Source organism: Panthera tigris, chromosome D1 (genome assembly GCF_018350195.1).
Source record: "Panthera tigris isolate Pti1 chromosome D1, P.tigris_Pti1_mat1.1, whole genome shotgun sequence".
NCBI classification, from domain to species: Eukaryota; Metazoa; Chordata; class Mammalia; order Carnivora; family Felidae; genus Panthera; species Panthera tigris.
Genome location: NC_056669.1, coordinates 15,801,527 through 15,821,193, shown reverse-complemented (window position 1 = coordinate 15,821,193; position 19,667 = coordinate 15,801,527). Strand labels below are relative to the sequence as shown.

General features: G+C 54.4%; 1 protein-coding gene across 3 annotated transcripts; it reads left to right on the top strand.

Annotated features, from left to right (window-relative positions):
- Nucleotides 1-80: 80 nt before the first annotated feature.
- Nucleotides 81-17,760, top strand: SCN2B (sodium voltage-gated channel beta subunit 2). Of its 3 annotated transcripts, none has more exons than XM_042959512.1 (4): nt 81-3,732; nt 14,673-14,839; nt 15,157-15,367; nt 16,032-17,760. In XM_042959512.1, exons 1-4 carry the CDS (start codon nt 3,699-3,701, stop codon nt 16,229-16,231), a joined length of 612 nt encoding a protein of 203 aa, XP_042815446.1. In that variant the 5' UTR covers nt 81-3,698; the 3' UTR covers nt 16,232-17,760. The 3 variants fall into 3 exon arrangements, with proteins under 3 accessions (XP_042815446.1, XP_007080463.1, XP_042815445.1); XM_007080401.3 differs by lacking the exon at nt 81-3,732 and adding an exon at nt 7,024-7,805; XM_042959511.1 differs by lacking the exon at nt 81-3,732 and having other exon boundaries at nt 14,196-14,839.
- Nucleotides 17,761-19,667: the final 1,907 nt, after the last annotated feature.

Sequence of the window (19,667 nt, the reverse complement as noted above, 5' to 3'; positions counted from 1 at the left end):
GCCCCGGCTGAGGGGGGAGTGGAGTCTTTGGTGAGGAATTTAGAGTCAGGAGTCCCTCAGACTGAAGTGACTGCAGGCCAGTTTTGGCCCTGGGACAGTGTGGGAGTGAATGGGTTGGAGTGAATGGGTTGGAGTGAATGGGTTGGAATGAATGTGGCTCAAGGATTTAACCCGGCAGCTGTTGGCCTGGCTGGTATCAGGATGGCTGGTGGCTCTTTCCTGGGCCTCACCGGAGGCATCCTTGGTGGAGTTTGGGCATCTGTCTGTCTTTTTCAAAAGTGGAGCTTGTTGGTTTGCCAAAAGTAGACGGCCGCCGAGTTAACTCTTGGTCGGAAGGGGGAGGTCCCTATACGTTTGGTACCATTGTAAGATTTAATGAGGTTCGTTTCAAAGATCCTTTGGTTCTGGGCTCCCGTCTCTAGCCTGGGCTCTGCTCAGGCCTCCTTTCTCCGACTGCCGAGGCCCTTCCTCGTTCTCTGTACCCCATCCTTCCCGCTTAGCCCTTCAGGGAGTGGAGTTCTGGTCCAGTCTCAAGTGCAGCTGCATTTTTGAAGGATTCCCCTGACTCTCCATACATCAGGACCCTCTCATTACACGCCCATTATTGCCTCTTTCTCTTTTACCAACTGTTCTTGGGTGTCTACTCCGAGGCCTGTAGCCTCATTTTCGTTCTTGTGCAGCATGGCTAAGAGTCGTTAAATGTTTCCTTCTCACCTGTTAGCTCTAAATAAGGAGGATGTCAATACTTTGCAATACGTGCATCCTGTCCAAGACCTATCAGAGAAGTGACACGTATTGCCATGATAAGTAGAGTGAACGGAGAGACTCTTTCATATCCTAAGGATTCATGGAGAGGAAGTGATCTCATTTCTGGGCTATTAAGTAACATGCTCTCCTGGGCTAAGGAGAGCCCACTTTCCACTTCCTCAAATATTATCTGCAGAGGATGAGGACCTTCGGGGTACAGAGTTAGGTGGACGGATGGTGATTTTAACATCTGACGTTCTGGGTCAAAGAGAATAAATTAGGGTAAGAGCTGGAGGGTGGGATGTGCAGTTACCCACACGCTCCTGCGGAGGGCGCTGGGGTCGGGGAAGTGGGGGCACGCCCCCTCCAGAGTTCCACGTGCCCGAACTGGAAGTTGATTCCTTCAAAGTTTGGTTTCCATTCTGGGTAGAACAACTGTAATTGAGGAGGGGGAAGAGGAAGCCTCCTTCTGTCTCTCAGCCCGACCTCCCCACAAATGTCTCATTTACACACAGGCCTCAAGTCAAGGTTGAGAGTGGAAATCCACAGCTGTCAAATACTAATTTTGCCTAAAACTATAACGGCCCCGTGGGGACCATCGGAAGAGCTGCCTGCTCCCTCATGCCCTCCTCCTGCGGGCGGTTCTCTATTCAATCCAGGAGCATGAAGGCAAATGGAAGAGGGAATGGGCTTCGAGCTCAAACAAGCCTGGTTCAACCCTGGCTCTGCCTTTTGTTCTTTCTTCGATATGGCAATTGGTTGACTCAGGATTTTGAGGCTGTTTCCCGATACATAAAATGGAGACCCAGAGGGTTTTTTGTGGCGACTAGATGAGGTGGTTTAGGTGCCAGTGCCTGGCGTGGGCCCTCCATCCCCTTCCAATGAGTTCCTCCTCGGTTGGATTGTCTTCTAATGATTCCGTCCCCATCTCTCGTTACCTTTTATTTCTGTGGGCAGGAAGTGCTTGAACCCCGCACACCCCGAACCCCTCTATCCCACCCAAAGGAAGAGAGGGCTCCGAAGCTGAGCTGAGGGGAGGGTTTTGCACAGCTCCCAGGGGGCACGTTTGGACGGTGGGAGAGCTGCTGGAAACACGCAAGCTGGATCTCCTTGTTGTAGACCTTTTAGCAAGCAGTTTTGTTACTTGAATTTGTACTATTTTAAGTCCCTAGAACACCAGATGCTCCCATGTTCAAAGGCTTCCAGAAGTATGCAGGCTTTTGCCAACAGAAATTGGCCTTGAAGGAGTAGAGCGGGTGGGGCCACCCATGAATAATAGAGAAGCTAGCAGCCTCAGAGCTTGGCTACCAGAACTGAAAACACTTCAGCCTGTCCACTGGGAACCTGGAGACCTACCTCCCGGAAAGGGCTGCAGCTTCCGCCAGCCCTTTTGTCTTCGTTCCCCTTGCCACCCACTTTTTCTCCTTTTGGCCAGTCAATATGGTTACATGTCTACACTGGCAGTTTGTTTGATAAAATACTAGCGCTGTGCGTGTGTGTGTGTGTGTGTGTGTGTGTGTGTGTGTGTTTGGGAGGGGTCTCGCTGCCCCTGACTTAGTTACTCAGAGCCAAAGAACCCTCGGTTGCAAGTTTTGTCCCCACACAGACCAGTTATCCTCTTACTAAGCATAAACACGGGTTCTAAGCACTACTGACCTTTGGTCTTAGCCAGCTGGTTTGCAAATGTGGTCTGTTCTTCCTCAAGGGAGATGAGGCAGTCCATCGCCACTTCTGTAAAACTCAACTCCCAAACGTACCTTCTTTATCAAAAAATAAGGGAACTCAGAGTTTTCTCAGAGACCAGAGACCTTTCCTATTTTGTAGATGGTGCAAACAACAGAGATTTGCCTCTCCCAGGACTTTCAGATCATGTGTTCATGGCCTCCTGGGTTTGGGTGCCATTTTGTCCACCCATCCATGCCTCTCATTTTCTTTTCATGACGGAACCCTCTGCTCCATATACCTTTGTCTTTCTTGCTTCTGACCCTTTGCTCTGGGTGTTTCCCTGCCTGGAACTCCCTTTCCCTTTCTGCCTGCCCAAATCAACATTCTTTCAAGGCCCTGCTTCAGTCCTGCCTGAGTGGATTATTTCTCCCATCTTCCCGGATGTCTCTACACTTACCAGATTTTATCTCCTCATGTTCTCTGTTTGTTTTACGAGTGTGAGGCTTTATTTTCTCCAAGAGATCTTAAGCTTTTAGAGATCCTGCTTTGTGTGTCTTTTCTTTACATCTCTCCTGTGACCACGTGGGTCCATCCCTTGTTAAATAGGATTCGTGGAAATGGCGTGGAACAGCATGTACCGGGAGGCCTCCCGTTCGGGTCCTACCATGCCTTGGCCGCATAAGTTCTGGCTGACGGAGTTTCTGCCCTCTCCCCAGATGTAGACATTTATTCTCATGTGCTCAGGGACCAGTAGAGGCTTAGCTCAAACTCCAAATAAGACCCAGTCCCTGTCCTTAAAGAGCTGTAGTTTAGTTGGGGGGGTAAGATGTGTAAACAAAAGGTGACAATATTTTCTGACACCCAGGCAATACCAGGCGTGCCTTTGTTCCTGTGCCCCCTGGAGAGGGACGCTTACACCTTTGTCTCCCTATCTAGAACGTGAGCTCTCCGAGGGTGAGCTGTATCTCATTCACGTCAGAGTCTCTAGCTTCTAGTCCTAGTACGTGGGGGACACGGAATAGATATTTGAGTCTGCTGAGCGAGAGAGCTGATACACAAACGAGGGAATGTACCCCGCGTCACAGGCGTCTACGTCTCTACGTCTCTGCATAGAGAGACGAGGTACGAAGAAGACAAAGAGCGGGTGAGTTGGTAGCCGCTTTTTGAAGAAAGACTAGGAGGCTGCTGAACAGACCAGAGAGGAAGGGCCTTCCGGGAAGAGGAGACAGCGAAGGCAAGGACACCGAGGTGTGAAGTCCTGGGTCAGAGAAACCACCTGGTGTGCAATGGCTGCAGAAGGGCACGGGGCGGAGAAGAGAGGTGAGTAACGAGGAGTCCCTTCCTTGGTGGTTTCTCATCGGGCAGCTGGGTGCTCTGCAGATCCTGAGACCAACATTTCCTCCTAAGCTTGTCCCTGCTTACCAATCCCTTCTCCCCAACCCCCGAACCTGGCTTCTCACCGCCCATGGCTCACGGGATGCCAACCTTTTAATACGAGTTGAAGTCAGGACTTTAATGTGCTCAAGAATCACCCGGAGATCTTATTAAAAATGCAGATTGTGGTTTCTTAGGTGTGAGGTGCGGCCTGGGAGTCTGCATTTCTAAGGAGCTCCCATGTGATGCTGAGGGTGCCGGTCCAAGGACCAACCACACTTCGAGAAGTCAGGCTTTCAGGCGAACTACCTAGGGAGGCTCTCGGTAGCCTCAGTGAGGCATTCCAAGGGCGAAAGGAAACCACCTTCCTTTGGGTTATTTAGAACACGGCTTCTCCCAGCAGGGTGGGTGATGGGGTGTTGTCCAGTAAAAAGTTAGGGGTAAATGGCACCGGGTAGAAATGCCAAAAGCAGGGCTTCACTCCTCAAATAGCCCGTCTTTGATACTGGTGTCTACACTCCGCAAAATACCTCTTTGAGTTTCAGCTTCCCAGCCTTTCACTGGCTTCTGGGGAAGCTTTACGCTTTTGGCGCAAATGGGCCTTGGGAGGCCCGAGTGAGCCATGAACGGTTGCCAGGCCTGTCTCCTCCCTCGGGACCCTGCCACAGGCCACCGCCCCCCTGATCTCGTTTGACCCTGAGTCCTGGAGGACTGAGTCGCTCAAAGGCCGTCCTGTTATAAATCACGCACCTGGTTTCTCTTAGCCACATTTTGGAGAGAAGCAGAGAGACGCGTCTTATCTTATGTCCCCAGCCAGGATAGAAGTTTCTGGTCCCTGCGTGAGACCCAATGAGCCGAGTAAGCTGCTTCCCTGAGCCTCACGGGCTCCCTCGACTGCATTAAGGAAAAGGAGGAGGCCGGCTACGTCAAACCAAAACTCTCTGGCTGACATGTGCCTGCGGCAGCACGGGTGGCTGAGTGGCTGTTCCGCAGACACAGACCGGGACCGGCAGAGTGGAGGCCCCGGGCTGGTGGCGAGGTCTCTCCCTCCTCTCCCTCCCTGCACACCTAGGAGCCCGGCCGCTGCAGCAAGGAGGCCCGGGCCAGAGGGCAGCAGGGATGGGGACCGGCCGTGGCCACTGGAGGACAGTTTTCCCTAGGCGACCTCTCCTCTCTCTCTACCCCTCTGCCTTCAGCGACTGGCACCCAACCCTGGCCACCTGGCCTCTCCCAGCCTAGCGGCTGCGGCTAGATTTTCCTGCCAAGTGCTGCTCCCAGCTCCCATTCGGTTCCTCCACACCCTGCTTGGGGCACCTTCCTCTTGCATCCTATGCAAAGGTTCCTTGCTACGTCCCTTCCGGTCTTCGGTCTTCTCTTTCCCACGTCTCTGAACAACCCGAGAGAAGGACTTGCATCTCCACGGTGGGCCATGTAGAGTACCGGGAGAACCCAGTGTTTCACACAGGCCTCAGCTTGCGTCCTGCCTCTGCCTCTGCCCTTGACGACCATACGTAAACTGGGGTGGGTTCGGTTCTGTCCGCCGCAGCGACGGGGCCTGGGACAGGTGGCAGTCCAGAGCTGATGGCCAAGAAAGAATTCTCGAGACGTCTTTGGTGCCAGAAAAGGTGACTCCGTTAAAGCACGGGGACGGGACCCTGGGCAGAAAGAGCTGTCCCGGGACCATGAGAAGAGACTGATTATAGACTTGGGAGCCAGGGGAGGCAAAGGCAAGGGAGAGTTTCCAAAGTTTATATACCAAAGAAGACTCACAGGAGAGCGGAGGCCTAGCTATTGTCAAGCTCAGGTCGTTTTTGCCTCTAGCCAAGCATGAACCTTAAGACAGAAGGGAGTTCCTGGAGGCATGTTCTACTCCGCCTGCCTCGAGTATTTATCAACGGGCTGCAGGTTATAAGGGAATTTAATTTTTTTAATGTATTTATTCTGAGAGACAGAGCGCTAGCAGGGGAGGGGCAGAGAGAGAGGGAGAGAGAGAATCCCGAGCAGGCTCCGTGCTGTCAGTGTGCAGCCCTGTGTGGGGCTGGATCCCGTGAACTGTGAGATCATGATCCAAATCAAGAGTCGGATGCTCCACCGACTGAGCCACCCCGGCACCCCCAGGACATTTAATTTTATCTGCCATTTCCTTCTGCCTCCGTTTCCCACATCATCAGTTTCCTAATTTACAGTGAAAAAAAGAGAAGAAGAAATCACCTGGCCCAGAGTTACAGTTCAGTTGAGATGTCACATGTAAAGTTCTTGGCACAGAATTAGTGCATAAGGATTTTATTTATTTTTTTTATTTAATTTATTTTTTTTTAACGTTTATTTATTTTTGAGACAGAGAGAGACAGAGCATGAACGGGGGAGGGGCAGAGAGAGAGGGAGACACAGAATCTGAAACAGGCTCCAGGCTCTGAGCCGTCAGCACAGAGCCCGACGCGGGGCTCGAACCCACGGACAGTGAGATGGTGACCTGAGCCGAAGTCGGATGCTCAGCCGACTGAGCCACCCAGGCGCCCCAGTGCATAAGGATTTTAATTGCTTCCTCTTGCCCATGGCCCAATGGCCCATCACAAGTGTGAGGGACTGCCACACAGGAGTCTTTGTTCTATTTAAATGTCTCCCCAGAAGAGCTGGGGCCACCTGCTGTGTTCAGGGCCATCTTGGGACTTCACCCCAAGTTCTCCTCCTTGTTGATTTTTGCCTTCCTTTTCCAAAAGTTTTCAAACATACACATCAGAAGAGAGACCTGTACAATGAGCCCTTTGCAACGGTCGCCGGTTTCAATAATCAACAGCGATGTCCTGTCTTGTGTCACCTCCCCCAATTTTTCCCCCTGGTATATCTTAAAGCAAATTCCAGTCACCGTATCATTTCACCTATAAACACTCCAGTATGTATAACAGATAAAGATGTGCAAGAACAAAACCACAATATTGTTACCACGTTCAACAAAATTAAGAATTATTATTATTTAAAAAAATTTTTTTTAATGTTTATTTATTCTTAAGACAGAGACAGAGCGTGAACAGGGGAGGGGCAGAGAGAGAGGGAGACACAGAACCCGAAACAGGCTCCAGGCTCTGAGCTGTCAGCACAGAGCCCGAAGCGGGGCTCAAACCCACGAACCGTGAGATCATGACTTGAGCCGAAGTCGGACGCCCAACCGACTGAGCCACGCAGGAGCTCCAAGAATTATTATTAATATAATTTAATACCCAGTCCATATTTATTTTTTCCCAATTGTCTCAAAAAATGTCTTTTCACTGTTGATTTGATCGGATATCAGGATTCCCAAAGGTTCGTATTACATTGGATTGTAAAGTCTCAGGTGGTTTTGCATCAGCCTGTTTTGACATGTTCTGTTTTCAGTGGAAATGGTAGAAAAATGAGGAAGCCCTTACTTCCTGAAAGTCTCTCCAACTCACTTCCCTGAACCCTTTCCAAATAACACAAAACAAACATGTCCTTTTTTGGGTGTCTTTAAATGACAAAAAGAGTTCCCCCCTTTACAGCAGTTTTGAAATGAATGAGCTCCTCTAACAGCTTTCAAAACCCAACAATCATTCAGGAGGAGAAGAAGAAGAAGAAGAAAAGCAGGATTTGCTTTAGTTCTTGTTTTTGAGGGGAAAAATTCCTGGGAACTTTGTCCTTTTCAGAAAGACTTTTTTTATGCCCTCCCACCTGCTTTTCAAAATCCACCAACCACAAAATTTACTCCATCCCCCTTTTTTCTCTCTCCCTTACACACTCCCTCTCTCTTTTTAGCAGCAACATATAAGCCGGCCATATTAGAGAGATGGAAATAAAGCTTCCTTAATGTTGTATGTGTCTTTGAAGTACATCTGTGCATTTTTTTTTAGCATCTAACCATTCCTCCCTTGTAGTCCTCGGCCCCTCAAACCACCCTCTCCCATATCCCACCCGACTAACATCTCAGTCTCTGAAAATGCACAGAGATGCCTGGCTACCTCGCCCTGCCTTCAGTCTCACGGGGCTCAGTCTCTTTTTCTCTTTGGGTAAGTTAGACGACACATTTGCATGCTCCTGAGGGTCCAGAAGTGTAGCCGCAGCTGGAAGAGGGTGGGGGCTGGGGGGCAGAAAAGAAGACATTGCTTGAGTTTCCCTTCTTGTCCTTGGGAAGGGAGGTACCGGGGGACCGGGGGAGACATTGCTGAGGACTGCATAACACGGGTATGACTTGGCCACAGAAATGTTGGGTCGGGGGATCTGAGTGTTCCTTGGGGGTGACAGTTATCACAGGGGGTGGTTTTTCTTTGGATTTCCCTAAAACGGACTTATGTGGGGGTGGGGGCAAAAGATAGGTTGATCTGCCAAGTCTCCTCGTGGATTTTTTTTCAGCTGCTGCAGATGTGGGGTCCTGGGCCTTAATGCTCCCTTAAGGGGCTTCTTTTGTGGACCTTGATCTTTGGAAGCTGGTGGATTTAGGATATTAGGAAAGAATGCTTGGGGAGCCGGGGGTAGAAAGTTGAGTCTGGGTCTTGTTTCCTGGAAATCTGTACCATTGATTTGTTGAAATGTGTGGGGGTGCAGGTGGCAAGTTGGCTTGGGGTATGGTCTCTGTATTGGGAAGACACTTTCTGAAGCTGATGGTGGCCTCTGACTTGGGCCAGACGGAGTGGGGGAGGGGTCAGGTGAAGGACTCAGGAAAAAAAGAAAAAGAAGAAGAAGAAAAAAAAGGAACTCATGGGCTGAGTGTGGCTTCAAGACCAGCCCAGCCTTGGAGACTGCCATGTCAAGTGATCCAAATGTTAATTTCTTACTTGACCCCTCATGACTTCCTGGTGAGGAGGTGGGCTCCAAAGTGATTTGCAAGCCTGCTTTGTGGGTAGTTTCATTCTTGCTCCTAAACTTACTCATTGCTGGTGTAGCAGTTGGTCAAGTCCAAGGATTGTCAGTGGGGATATCCCCAATCGCAAAATCCCTCTTCTGCCCTCCCTCCCTCCCTCCCTCCTTCCCTCCCTCCCTCCTTCCCTCCTTCTCTGTTTCTCTGTTTCTTGGTTTGCTGTGTTGGATATTGGGCAAGAGTGCTAGACAGAGACAACACAAAGCCCCTGGCAGCTTGTATGATATGGCCTATTGGCTTTGCGGAGTTACTGGACATATTAACAACAGAGCAGGAATGTTATGGAAGCTCAGGCAGTACAAAGAGGGCGAGCCTGGGAATCAGATCTGGGTTTAAAGCCATCTTGGCCATTTACTTCATGAGCATAGGCAAGTGACTAGACCCTCCTGAGCCTCAGTTCTTTCATGGGTAAACTGGAGAGGGCCTGGGTGTTTTGTGAGTCTGGCACAAAGCAGGTGCTCAATAATAGCTGAACTTTGTGAATGTTTTCAAGCACCCGCGCGCTGTGTGTCTTATTTAGTCTTCGCGATAATCGGTAATCATGCGAGGTAGACACTGTTATGATCCTCCTGTGACAGATGACGAAACAGGCACAGAGAAATTAACCAAATGACTGAAATTAAATAACTTGAAGTCACACGACTAGAATAAGACGAGCTGAGATTTGAACCTTTTGTCTGACTACGGGTACTTAGTTGTTGAGTTCTACTGCCCCCAATGTTCAAGAAGCGGTACTGCTATATTAACAATAATTGATCAAAGAATCTCCATCAAGTGCAGGCCAAAAGATGAGGAATTGGGTGGATGGCCTGTGTGTAAGGAGCCAGGGATGGAGGACAGGTGACTCCTTTTGGAGTTAAGGAGAGCTTCCTGCAGGCAGGGGCAGTCTTGTGAGAGTGAAGAAAGGAAGGCGGCTCTGGGACCAGGACCAGGGTGTGTCTTAGGGGAGGATGGGGTCTGGAGGGAAGAGGTCAGGGAGTGGGGGTTGTGAGGTCGTGGTGGGAGGAAGCTAGAGCCCTGGCGAACCTGGGTGGTAGAGAATGCAGGAATGGGGATCTTGAACTCGAACTTGACTGATGCTAAGATGGGGTATGCTCTGGCATTCCCAGGCTAAGGGGTTCAGGTGGAAGATGGAACTTTGGCGGTTGTAATGGCATCGGTCTCCAAGATGGGGGAACAAATGACAAGGGAGGGGCCGCATCAGGGGCAGGGTTTGTGAGAATGACTATACAGCTGGTCACGGGGAAGGGGACCAGCTGGGCAACCTGCCGCACACACAACAGAAACAGGTGGGACTAGTTTTTAGCTAGACGCAATCCACGTGACTGGACTTCCCGGAGTTTTTCTTAAGACCATTGGCTCTGCAGCCCCAGCCCGGTTACCAAAGTCTGGGTTATGTTAGGCAAGGCCTAGAAAGTGGAGTCTGGTCCTCAGTCACGCCCGCTGCACTTTGCTGCTGGGGGCAGGGGTCCAGACACAGAGGGGAGAGTGCCTTTCCTTCCTTCTGCAGACTTTTACGGAGTGCCCATCTGTGTGTCACACACTGTTCTGGGTCCAGGGATACCAAGGTGACTAAAAATCAGCCCTGGAGCCTCGTGAGAGACACAGGCACATAAACAATAACAACGCCACATCATAGGTGCTGTCATAATCATAACAATCATGACAACGATAGCAATAACAGCAGCTAAACTTTGTCAAGCGCTGACTACGTCCCAGGCAGCTGTGAGCTTTACATGTTAGCAAGCCACTTACTCCTCACGGCAGCCCTAGGAGTTAGGTTCTATTATTGCCCCCCCCTTTTAACAGATGAGAAAACTGAGGTCTGGAAGGTTAACTACCTCGCCTGAGATCAGACCACTTGGCCACTATGCCGTTCTGCCTCCCGGTCGTGTACAAGTGGAAGCGGTAGGGACGGGGGCCGCTGCCGCGGAGGTATGCCTTATAAGCCGGGAAGTGTAGGCTATGCAAGGGGTGTAGAAGGGTGAACGAGTTTCCCGAACAGATTTAAAAAGGAATGTAAGAGGCCTGGAGGGGTGAGAGAAGGTGGAGTCGCTGGGAAAAGTAAGAAGTCAGGGATCACTGAAGTGGAGGAAGCATGGATTCAGGAGCTGGCGGGAGAGGAGGCCAGGACCTAGGTTGGCCCCAGATGGCAGAGGGCTTGGAAGCTGTGCCCAGGAGCCTGCGCATGATCCCGAAAGCAACAGGGAGCCAGCGGAGGGGTGATGAGGACAGCTTGCTCATGCTGCGCGGGGGCGGGGGTGGGGGGGTGGCTTAGACTGGGCTTGGAGGGGGAGATCCTGGCACGGGGAGGGGGGAGGGTCTGAATGCAGGAGGCAGGATCTGGGTGCCACGCTCTCCTGGGATGCAGGGGCTGCCCCGGGAGACAGTGTGCTCAGAAGGTTGGGGGGACACATTCTCTACTTAGACACATTCTCTCTCTTTTAAGCAAGAAGAAAATAAACCTACCTCATAGGGGGCTGTAGGGTTGGAAAGAGGAGTGGGAGAATTCACTTCTGTCTTTGCAGGAGACAGGGCTCAGCCGGAGGTGAGCAAATTTTTGTGATCTCTGAGAGATGGTTCAGTTAGAACAGTCGATAACAGGGGGCCTGGGGTGCCCAGATGCGCCCTGGAGAAAATGGGGAGGGCTGGGCACTGGTGATGTTTTGGAACTAAGACCAGAAGCCACATCCTTACCGTACCCCTGTTGATCCCCATTTCCTTTCTGTGAGTTGGTAATCACGAGACCCAGACCTGGTCCCAAGTGGGGCAACCAGGAGGACTGGGCTTCCTTGTATGGAGGTTCCTTTAAATAGGCCCATTCTCCTCTAGCCAGCCTGCCCCGAGCTGGGGGCTGGCAGTTTGGGGCGGGGTCTGCCATGGAGACGGCAGGAGGCCTGGTCCCTGGCTTTGTCACACCCTCACCCAGCCCCAACCCCTCACCCCTGTCTGGAACCTTGGCAGCCTGGGTTCAAATTGAGCTTTGCCACTTACTAGCTATACACTTGGGCTATTCACGTACCTTCTCTCTGCTCAATTGCATATTCTGGAAAGTGGGGTGGTATTAGGGTTATTGTACGTATCTAATGAGGCCTGCGTGCATCTTATGAGGAATGCATAAAACAGCATCTGGCCTGCGGTAAATAAGCACTTTGTTATTGTGAAATCCTTTCTGTGGCCCTAGTTGTGGACTCGGCTACTTTCTGGAAGCAGCAGAATTTATCAGGATTTTGCTCACAGCTCTGACCTTGTTGCACGATGGCTCCCTCGTCTCTAATGGGAGCCTGGATCTGTGAAAGGCCTAAAGCCCCGGTGGGGACTCAGGCTGAGGTGGGCGCCTTGGAGTCAGGAACCACCTTCTGGCCCCGGCTTGTCCCTGGCTTTCACTAATTTGGTGATCCCATCCCTCTCTGCTGTTGGGATTTGCTAGATTTCTCTGACCACTAGAGGGCACGCGTGTTCCTCCCGGCGCCTGCTGCAGGGGTGCAGGAGAGGGACCCTGCATTGCACCTCTGCTCCCCTCCTGCCAGCCAGAAAAGGCCTCCCCACAGCTCTGTCCTTCCATGCGGCAGGGTGCTGGCTCCTTCCTCATGGAGGGAGCTTCCCTGTGGCCGTTCAAGTTCTAATCTGAGTGATGTGGGCTGGCGTGGGAAAGGGGCCAGGGATAGGTCAGCCCGATTCACAGCACCTGGTTTCTGGGGCCACCTGGAGGCTCTTTTGGGGGTAGGGGGCCCTGGGAAGGTAGCAGAACTTGGAAGGGGCTAGAGAAGCAGGGCCGTCCTCGGATAAGAGGTAAGCTCAGGACAAGGCCCTGCCAGGTTCCTTCCCTGCAGATCTCTCTGCCTCTGCAGAGCGGGGGCGGCAATGGCATTTTCTGCACACCTCCTCCTTGCCCGGTGCTGTGCTAGGTGCTTTCATAATGGTGATGAAAGCGGGGATGGGGGAACTGGGCTTTGTTCTTCTCAGCCGGCCCACCCTGCGTCCCCAGCTCGTATTCCCCTGGTGAGTATTCAGCCCACACCCCGGAGCCTTGGCCTTGCAGGGGGCTCCGCACCCCTAATCCCTCCACCGAAGGCTCAGTCGTGACCTCTATGGCCAGCATTTTATTGCATTTCCTGCTCGTCAGCGTCCCGCCCAAGAGCCCCGGCCATTGCATCCTAAGGGATGGGCTGAACAGAAGGCTTCCAGGCTGCGATGCGGCTGCTGGTGTGGTGGGGCCCGGCAGGTCTGTGCTATACAGCAGCGTGAAAAACCTGCTATACTGCAGGGCCTCCGCTGCCGGGCCTGGGCTGTGTGCCAGACCTGGGGGAACTCCAAGGGGCTGCCCTCTGCCGGGAGGAGACTGTCCTGGAAGGCCTTCCTGTTTAGGGGGCAGAATTTGAGAATGTAGGATGACAGACTGTCCATCAATGCATTTACATGCAATTTACATTGCATAATTTGAAAAATTACGGTGGCAACCCCAGGAGGTGGGTGTGGCCAGCCGTGTTTTGCAGAGCTGGGGGGACCGAGGCTTGGAAGGTGAAGGGGCTTGTCCACATTCTGCGAGCCGACTACAGGCAGCATGGGACCCCGTGTCTCACGGGGTCTCCTGGTCTATGCTACTCCTGTATCAGCAGCCGCCTAGCCACCCCTCTGCCCATGACTCCCTGCCCCCAGGCCCCTGGTGGCTTTGTATCTCACCCAAAGAAAATCCTAACTCTGAGTTCTGGCCCCCAAGGTTAAAGTTACATTATTATTTTTTTCTTTGTTAATGTCTGTTGCCTTCCCTAGGACACAAGCTTCATGTCGCAGCAGTGACGCTGCCTGTCACAGCAATGTCCCCTAGGGCCTAGGCTAAGTGCAGGGGCGGGCATGGTGGGTGGCTTATAAATATCAGGTAAATGAGTGAATGAATGGCTGATGCTGAACGTCACTGTTTATCCCCTCTAAAGAAGAGGAATCTTTGGGGATGACATTTTGACGATATTGGTAGAAAATCCAAGCCTTAAGGTCAGGACTAGGGCGAGGTGCCCACGGTGTGTGGTTTAAGGAGGCCTTTGCCTGATCCCAAGGGGGGGCGCCCCCTTAAATTTTGTGTCCCAGGCTTTCTGCCCTCCGAGGGTCCCTGCAGCTTCGGCTGGAAGGGCCTGGGTTCCCTCACCTCCCCCTAGACTCTGCTCTGCTTAGGATGTCTCAGTGGGACAGAACTTTCTCAGCCCCAGCACCCAGCTCCTCTGGACCAGGTCTGGTGCTGCTTATCGGATGTGACAGAAACCTGCTGTTCCCACCCTGCCACCCCCTCAGCCTGTATCAGCTCCCTGCTGTGGCGTTTCCAGGCCTGACATCTCCCAAAGGGACTCCTGTCCTTGGAGACCCATCAGTTGGTCCCTTGGAATCGTACCTACTTTTCTGGGATGGCTCTAGCCTTCCGCTGCTTGTCTGCCTTCTTTCCTGTTTGCTAGGGGCCGGTGGGGGGTGGGGAGGATAAGCGGCGGGGGGGGGGGGGGTGCGGGGGTTGGGCTGGAAACACTGCTTTCCTCCGACCTTGGGGTATAGAGAGCAAGGCCTTCTGAGTCTCCATCCATCCTCAAGGCTTTCCACCCCGTGGGGGACACTGGAGGGGCTTTGGCTCAGCAGAGACATCTGGAAGCGGTGGGGAAGGAGGTGAAAGCCGGGGTCGGCACAACGGAGCCCCTCGTCCGAGGTCTTCAGCTAGCAGGTGGCAGTGGTGGGACTAGGGCAGGACAGCCGGATGGAATGGCTGCATGACATGGTCCTGGGAAAGTCTTAGGGCCACTTGTCTGCCCCACCCTCAACAGACGGTTTGGTTTCTCTCCACCCCAGCCTTGCTCTACCCAAGGGCCACATCAGGTGCCCCTTATGAGCTTGGCCCACCTGACCCCACTCCCTAGTTTCAGCCAGAAGGGCCCCCACCCGCTGCCAGAGCTCTCTCCACGCCCACCTGGTGCAGAAGGCTTGCGCCCTGTCCCCAGCCCTGTCAGCCGGACTCCTTACCAGCTTGCGGCTTCATCCGCAGTGCCACCAGCGCGGAGCATGGAGATCACAGTACCTACCACCCTCAACGTCCTCAATGGCTCTGACGCCCGCCTGCCCTGCACCTTCAACTCCTGCTACACGGTGAACCACAAACAGTTTTCCCTGAACTGGACCTACCAGGAGTGCAGCAACTGCTCTGAGGAGATGGTGAGTCCTGGGAAGGAGGTGGGTGGGGGTGAAAGGGGAGGCAGGAGCCCTTGCGAGTGAAGCCCCCATTTCCCACCACCTGTCCCTGCACTGGATGAGGACCCTGGTATTCCCGGGGACGGGGGGGGGGTGCTGTCTGCTCCAGAGGGCTTTGGCAGAAGGCGTGTCGTGCCGCCCGCGGGGGCCCCGAGAGGGTGACAGAGACCTGGAGGTAACCGCCTCTCTTCCGGGAAGACAGGCACATGGGGGTGGACCCCCCCCCCCACTCTTCTCACACCTCCTCATGCATCCAGCTCCCCTCCTGCCCCTTGTCCTAGTTCCTCCAGTTCCGCATGAAGATCATCAACCTGAAGCTGGAGCGTTTCCGAGACCGCGTGGAGTTCTCGGGGAACCCCAGCAAGTACGATGTGTCGGTGACGCTGAGGAGCGTGCAGCTCGAGGACGAGGGCATCTACAACTGCTATATCATGAACCCGCCCGACCGCCACCGGGGCCACGGCAAGATCTACCTGCAGGTCCTCATGGAAGGTGAGGGGCGAGGGGGCAGAGCGGGGAGCCCGATCCCAGCCGGCCGCCCTCGGGGTGCCCTTGGAGAGCCCGTGGCCCTCCTGGGGCTTGTGCCAGCTGGGAGGCCTCCGCTTTTCTTCCGCTGCTCCCTGGGGACCGGGGCCGCGTCTCAGAGAGTCCTTACCGCGACCTCGGTCGCGATCATCATCCGAAAATAGCGGCTTTTCGTGCGTGGGGCCCTTGCTATGTCTCCATGAGAGGGCTGACCTCGAGGTGGGCGCTATCCCAGGTCATCGTCAAAAATGCCTCAGTGGGGGAGGCATCGTTACTGTCCCCATTTTACAGACGAGGAAACAGGCTGAGAGCAGATCAGTCAGTTACCTAAGGTCACACCATAAACGGAGAGTGCAGTTGGGACTCAGGTTTGGGTCGATTCGATCTCAAAATCCGTGGTCTTAAATCCTGCGTTTTACTGTCATCCCCTGGGGTTTTTAGGTGCCCCGGGGACTTGGGGGCGGGCCCGTGGAGGTCAAGGGCCTGGGTTGATTTTGCTTTTGACCAACGTCCTTTCCATGGGGAGCGCCCAGTCAGGACCACCCCGCACATACTGTGGGGAGCAGGGGGCGGCGCGGGAGGCCCCCTTTTCCAGCCCCGGGGCTCAGTGGGTCCGTTTCTTGTCCTCCAGAGCCCCCTGAGCGGGACTCCACGGTGGCGGTGATCGTGGGCGCCTCCGTGGGCGGCTTCCTGGCGGTGGTCATCTTGGTGCTGATGGTAGTAAAGTGCGTGAGGAGGAAAAAAGAGCAGAAACTCAGCACGGATGACCTGAAGACAGAGGAGGAGGGCAAGACAGACGGAGAGGGCAATGCGGACGATGGCACCAAGTAACGCGGCGGCCCGGCCGCCCCTCCCTCGCGTCCTGTCTTCTTCCCCCTGCCCCGCACCGTGTGCCCTGCCTGCCCTCTCTTGGTGTGCTTCTCTTGAACCAGGCTCCCAGTGCCGACCCGGGGCCCCCCGAGCCCCTCACTTCGCGTCCCCCACCCCGCACCAAGAGTGACCCACCTCTCTTTCATTCGGGGGAAACCTGCCATGGGGTGTGGGACACGTGGGCCCTGGGGGAGGGGGAAGTGGGCTCCAGACTGCCGGTCCCGGAGGGGAGGCAGGAGGCCTGTGTGAGGGTCCTGGAAAGAGAGGCGGGGAGGGTGGGCAGTGGCGGAGGGGGAGGTCAGCTGTCCAGCCTGCCCGGTTTGTGGACTGGTCCGGTGGGGCCTCAGGGAGGATCGGCGGGTGGCAGAGGGGCTTTCCTGTGCTGCCTCGAGAAAGCCTGGGCGGTGGCATCGCCGTGCTCCCCGGCTGCTCCAGGCCGGGTGGCCCGGTCAGGCTGGGGTGCCGATGGGTCCTGTCACTTGGGTGGAGGCCACGATGAAGGGAGGACCGTGCATTTCCTGGGCACTGAAGGCAAGCAGGGGCTGGGGGCAGGTGGAGACGAGCCTCGGCCCAGGAAACTCTGCTCTTACCCCCTCTCCGTCCATAGCTGCTACCAGGGAAGCCTCGGGGGTTTTCTGGCAGCTGCCAATCCCTCGGGAGTTTTGGTGGGCATTGCACAGAGAGTCACTGAGCTGGGTCACGGGCGGGTCGTAGCGTCCCAGGTGGCGGTCATGTCCCACCATAGTCGCCCACTAACAGGAGACAAATTTCGAAGCCGGCTAAGGTCTGAAGGGGCAGGGGCTCCATTGTGAAGTGGAGTTGGCCGCAGGCTGCCTTCTCCCACAGGCTGACCACCCTCACTCCTCCCAGGCCGGGAGCGGCCAAGGTGGGGGGCTGAGGAGGGGCGGGAGCCATGATGGGGGAGCCGACGTGCAGAGTGGGGGCTTCGTTCAGGCCTTCCATTCAAACTTTCCCAGTTAGCAGGGTTTGGGCTGGCTTTTGGTAGAAAACAGGGAAGGAAACGCCCTGAGGGAAGTGTGAGGGGGCTCCTGGAGCCTCTGAGATCCTGTGGTCGCTCCCACCCTTCCTGCCCCAGGGCCTCCCTCTGTGGGGAAGAAAGTAGCGTTTATGGAGAGCCAACTTTCACTGCCATTATACTCACATCAGGAAGGGACTGATTATTTAAGCCTCAGGAGAGGGAGCGAGACAGAGAGAAGCTGCCGACGTGGACACTACCTTGGAAGACCCTCAGAGACCAACCAGGCAAGCCACTCACAACAAATGGGGAAACTGAGGTTCAAACTGGCAGAGACCGAGGGTCCCGCCGTCTCCTCCTCTGGCTCCTCAGTCTCCAGTTTGACCCAACAGAGCCATAGTTTTCTGGGTGGGAAGAGCCTCTGCGGGCTGGTTCACGAGGGAGGTGAGGTGAGGGAGACGGGCTGTCCAGGCCTGCTGCTGTCCCAGGGTGGCAGCTTCAGGCTGTGATTGAGGCCGGGGGGGGGGGGTGGCGGGATGGAGGGGTGGAGTGGGAGGGCAGAGCTGCTGGCAAGGCCCCACTCCTGCCCCCCTCCCCCCCACCCCAGGCTGACCTTCTTCAGCACTTCCCAGCCTTTCCAGGAGCTCAGAGGCCACCGAGGCGCAGGAAGTCAGTGCCCAGGGCAGGAATGAGTCTGAGGAAAGGAGGCGAGGACAGGACTGGGACAGTCTCGGGGACCATCCTCTGCCTCTCCCCATCAGATAGCCGATTTGGGGCGAGAACGATATGGGAGGTTCCGTTTAATTCATTCCAGTTCAGCATCCGTTCATTGAGCATCTCCCGTGTGCCCGGCACTGTGCCGGGCCCCAGGGAGGCACACGAAGCCATAGATGAGTTGGGAACTGCAGGTCAGCCCCGTGGGGGCCAAGACTAGTTTTTTTGTTTTGTTTTGTTTTGTTTTTGGGGTTTTTTTGGTGCATCTCATTCCACCTGTGCAGCCACTGCTCCCAGGGCTGAAGTTGGAGAAGAAGGAAGAAAGTCCTGAATCCGGGCCCTGGGAAGGAAAGGAAGGATGGAAAGGGGGGAAAAGATACCGCAGGGAACAGGGTGGTAGGCCAGGAAGAGTGGGCACAGCGTGGGGGACAGACAGCCTGAGTCAGGTGAGTCCAGCTCAGTACCTAACTGCCAATCAACACACTGCCAATGGGGGTGGGCTAAGCCCCCAGGATGCCTGGGGCAGGCGGACACAGCCCATCCTTGGAGCCAACCAGCGAAGAGGGGAGCGACGGGCGGTGGGCACCCCATGCCAGCTGAGACCAAGGTGGCGACGCACTTCTGCAGCTTGCAGATTTCACTTTTCGGCAACCCCTCAAGGGCTCTCCTCTCCCAGGACCAGTGAAAGTCTGTGCCGAGGATCGGAAAAGTGGGGCAGCTTTCTTTTTCCAGGACTCCTAACATTTAGGGGAGTTTTTGCACGATCCCCTAGGTTTCTTCTAAGAAGTCCTAGCTCTCTGTAAAGAAGCCCCAGACTTCCGGGTTCCTTCCTTGCAGTGCCCTGACCTAGTGGGGCCTCAGAGGCCCGAGCGGATGGAGGTGGGCCAGGAGCCACCTCTGCCCCAGGTGCCCACCCCCATGCGCCCTTTCTCCTGCAGCCGCTTAGAATCTCTTCCAGGGGCCTCCTCGAGCTGCCTCCCCCAGGGCGATGAGGTTGGGAACCAAATGGGGCTTCTGCGCGAGTAGAGGTGGGAAACCGGTGACATGTTTCCACGGCTGCTATCTCTCTCTCCTGCTTTCTAGTTTCTACCAGCAAGCTGGTCCTCTCCCTGCAAAGCCCACTTCTGGCTGCGTGTTTCCGTCACTGCGCTCTCGGCTGGGTCCAGTCTCCTGTTTTTCTCAACCACCCCTGCCTCTCCTGTTGTCTTGGAACTCCTTGTCTGTCTCTTCCTCCTAATTAAGGGCCCCTGTAAAGAGCTGGGCTGGCCGACCCATGGGATTTAGCTTATAAGAACAAAGTACAATTTTTTCAGGACTGAAATGCCTTGAGGTGCCTTGAAACTGGCTTTGAAAATAGCTGTCCGCCCCTTCGCTGGGGACTAATCACAGTGATTCCCAATTTATAAAAAGGAAAAGCTGATTAATTGGATTCGTTAAGTCCCCTTGGGGAAGCGGGGCTGGGAAGTATTTACAAGGTCAGGTTAAGCAGATGGACAATTGAGAATACTGGCCAGGTCACCAAAGACAGTCCCAGGCCATGGGAATGGCGTGGTGCAGTTAGATGGAGGGATGAATCCAGAAATTTCCCTTGCTACTTGTCTTAAGGATAGACAGCCCGTGTCTCCTGCTGTGCCTCTTGCTGATGTCTTCCTTTATTGAAGCTTGCTGATGCATTTGTACATAGTCTATATATAGGTATAGATATAT